This window comes from Ursus maritimus, unplaced genomic scaffold (genome assembly GCF_017311325.1).
Source record: "Ursus maritimus isolate PB19 unplaced genomic scaffold, ASM1731132v1 scaffold_5, whole genome shotgun sequence".
In the NCBI taxonomy this organism is placed as follows: Eukaryota; Metazoa; Chordata; class Mammalia; order Carnivora; family Ursidae; genus Ursus; species Ursus maritimus.
Window position 1 is genome coordinate 79,132,694 of NW_024426663.1, and position 1,833 is coordinate 79,134,526.

The window sequence follows — 1,833 nt, forward strand, 5'->3', positions numbered from 1 at the left end:
GGGATGGAGTCATTTACTGGTGAATGAGTAAAACAATAATGTGTGTCATGTACATTAGAAATGTAATAATATGGATTAAAATACATAAGAATTTTCTATTATTCATGGCGGAAGATGGAAATTCATTCAAATATTTGAGGTGAAGTTCAGAACGTACACATAGAACATAAATGGAATCTGTATAAATCTGAAATATTGTTTTTAATGAACAAAAACAACTTCTAATTATTCAATTTATTTCTTAGAATTACACTTATGTTTTCATAAAACTCATGCTTTATCTCAACCCACATATTCCTGTGCAGTGACATCAATAATCCTTGATATTTACCTCTAGAACTAATTCTTACTTTCCTGAATATTTTTACAGAGCATCTGCACAAGCCCTGCTGGGGATGATCCTACCTCATGGAGTCTCCATATGATCCCATCGTTTCCATCAGGTTTACAAACCATTTGGGGTTCCTTTTTAATCTGTGCAAGAGTGTATCAAAGTAAAGAGGTCAATGAATGTGATAATGTCAAGTGATACTATTTTGGGAGTGTTCATTCTCTCTCAAGTTGGGATTGGTTTTATTGGAAACACATTGCTACTGGTGTTATGCATCAACACCTTCTTAGTTCAGCTACGTACAAAGAAACCTGTAGATTTGATATTTACCCATTTGCTTTTCACGAATATCATGACAATTCTTTTCAGTGGGATTCCAGAAGTAATGAATGCTTTTGGAGTAAGAAATTTTCTACATGACGTTGGTTGTAAGGTAGTGATGTACCTGTACAGAGTCACCCGGGGTCTTTCCCTCTGCACCACATCTTTCCTGAGTATTGTTCAGGCCATCATTATCACTCCCAGCAACTCTAGGTGGGCATGGCTCAAACCCAAAATCTTCACATACATTTTTCCTGCTTTCTGTTCTTTCTGGATCACCAACATGCTGATCTACATTCATGTTATCATAAACATTGTGGCCCCATACAACACCACAGAAGTTGACAAATTCTATTCTCTGACATACTGTGTTGGGAAGGGTCCTGATTATATTCAGTCAGCTGTCTTTCTAGGGTGCATGGTGTTACGAGATTTTCTGTGTGTGTTCCTCATGGTCTGGACCAGTGTGTACATTGTAAAGTTCATTTTCATGCATCGCAAGACAGTGAAGCATCTCCACAGGACCAGCCTCAGCCCAAGACCCTCTCCTGAAACCAAGGCCACCTACACAATCCTGGCACTGGTGAGCTGCTTTGTTTTCTTTTACTGGAGTAATAGCTTCCTTACCATTTATGTAAGTTATACACGTAATGTAAAAGGTCTGGAGAACATCACTATAATTCTCTCCCATGGTTATCCGACAATCTGTCCTTTGGTACTGATCAAAAATCATAACAAACTATTCTTTCTGAACTGTGCCTTTTCAAAGATGAGAAAATCCTCTCAACACACAATTTCCCTCAACGCAGGATGCCCTCACACGTTTCTGATACAAAGGCCTCAATTACAGTTTCCCACCCTTAATTTAGGGAAGGTGAAATTGTGAAGGAGTGCTAAGAATTTTCCCATTGGACATCTCTCAAACCTTCCAGCTTTGTGAACATGGGAGATAAATGGCTAGGCTTTGGAATAAAACATGTTTGAGATAGTTATACCTGGATGGGGCAATCTTTATCTTATAATGATTCTCAAAAACGCAGTTTGATTTTTTTTGCATTACCATATTTTTAAGAAATGTTTCCTAATGTGACAGATCTATGGGTTCAGTTACAGTAACTATACTTGTTGGATTATGCTAGACAGATCTTCACTTAGACCAAACGACTTGGTATCTGCACTAT

General features: G+C 37.8%; 1 protein-coding gene across 1 annotated transcript; it reads left to right on the top strand.

The window, feature by feature from the left end:
* The first annotated feature begins 518 nt into the window (after nucleotides 1-518).
* LOC103680029 (vomeronasal type-1 receptor 4-like) lies at nucleotides 519-1,538 on the top strand. Its single transcript, XM_008709555.1, has one exon. The coding sequence runs from the start codon at nucleotides 519-521 to the stop codon at nucleotides 1,536-1,538; it is 1,020 nt and encodes a 339-aa protein (XP_008707777.1).
* The last annotated feature ends 295 nt before the right edge of the window (nucleotides 1,539-1,833 follow it).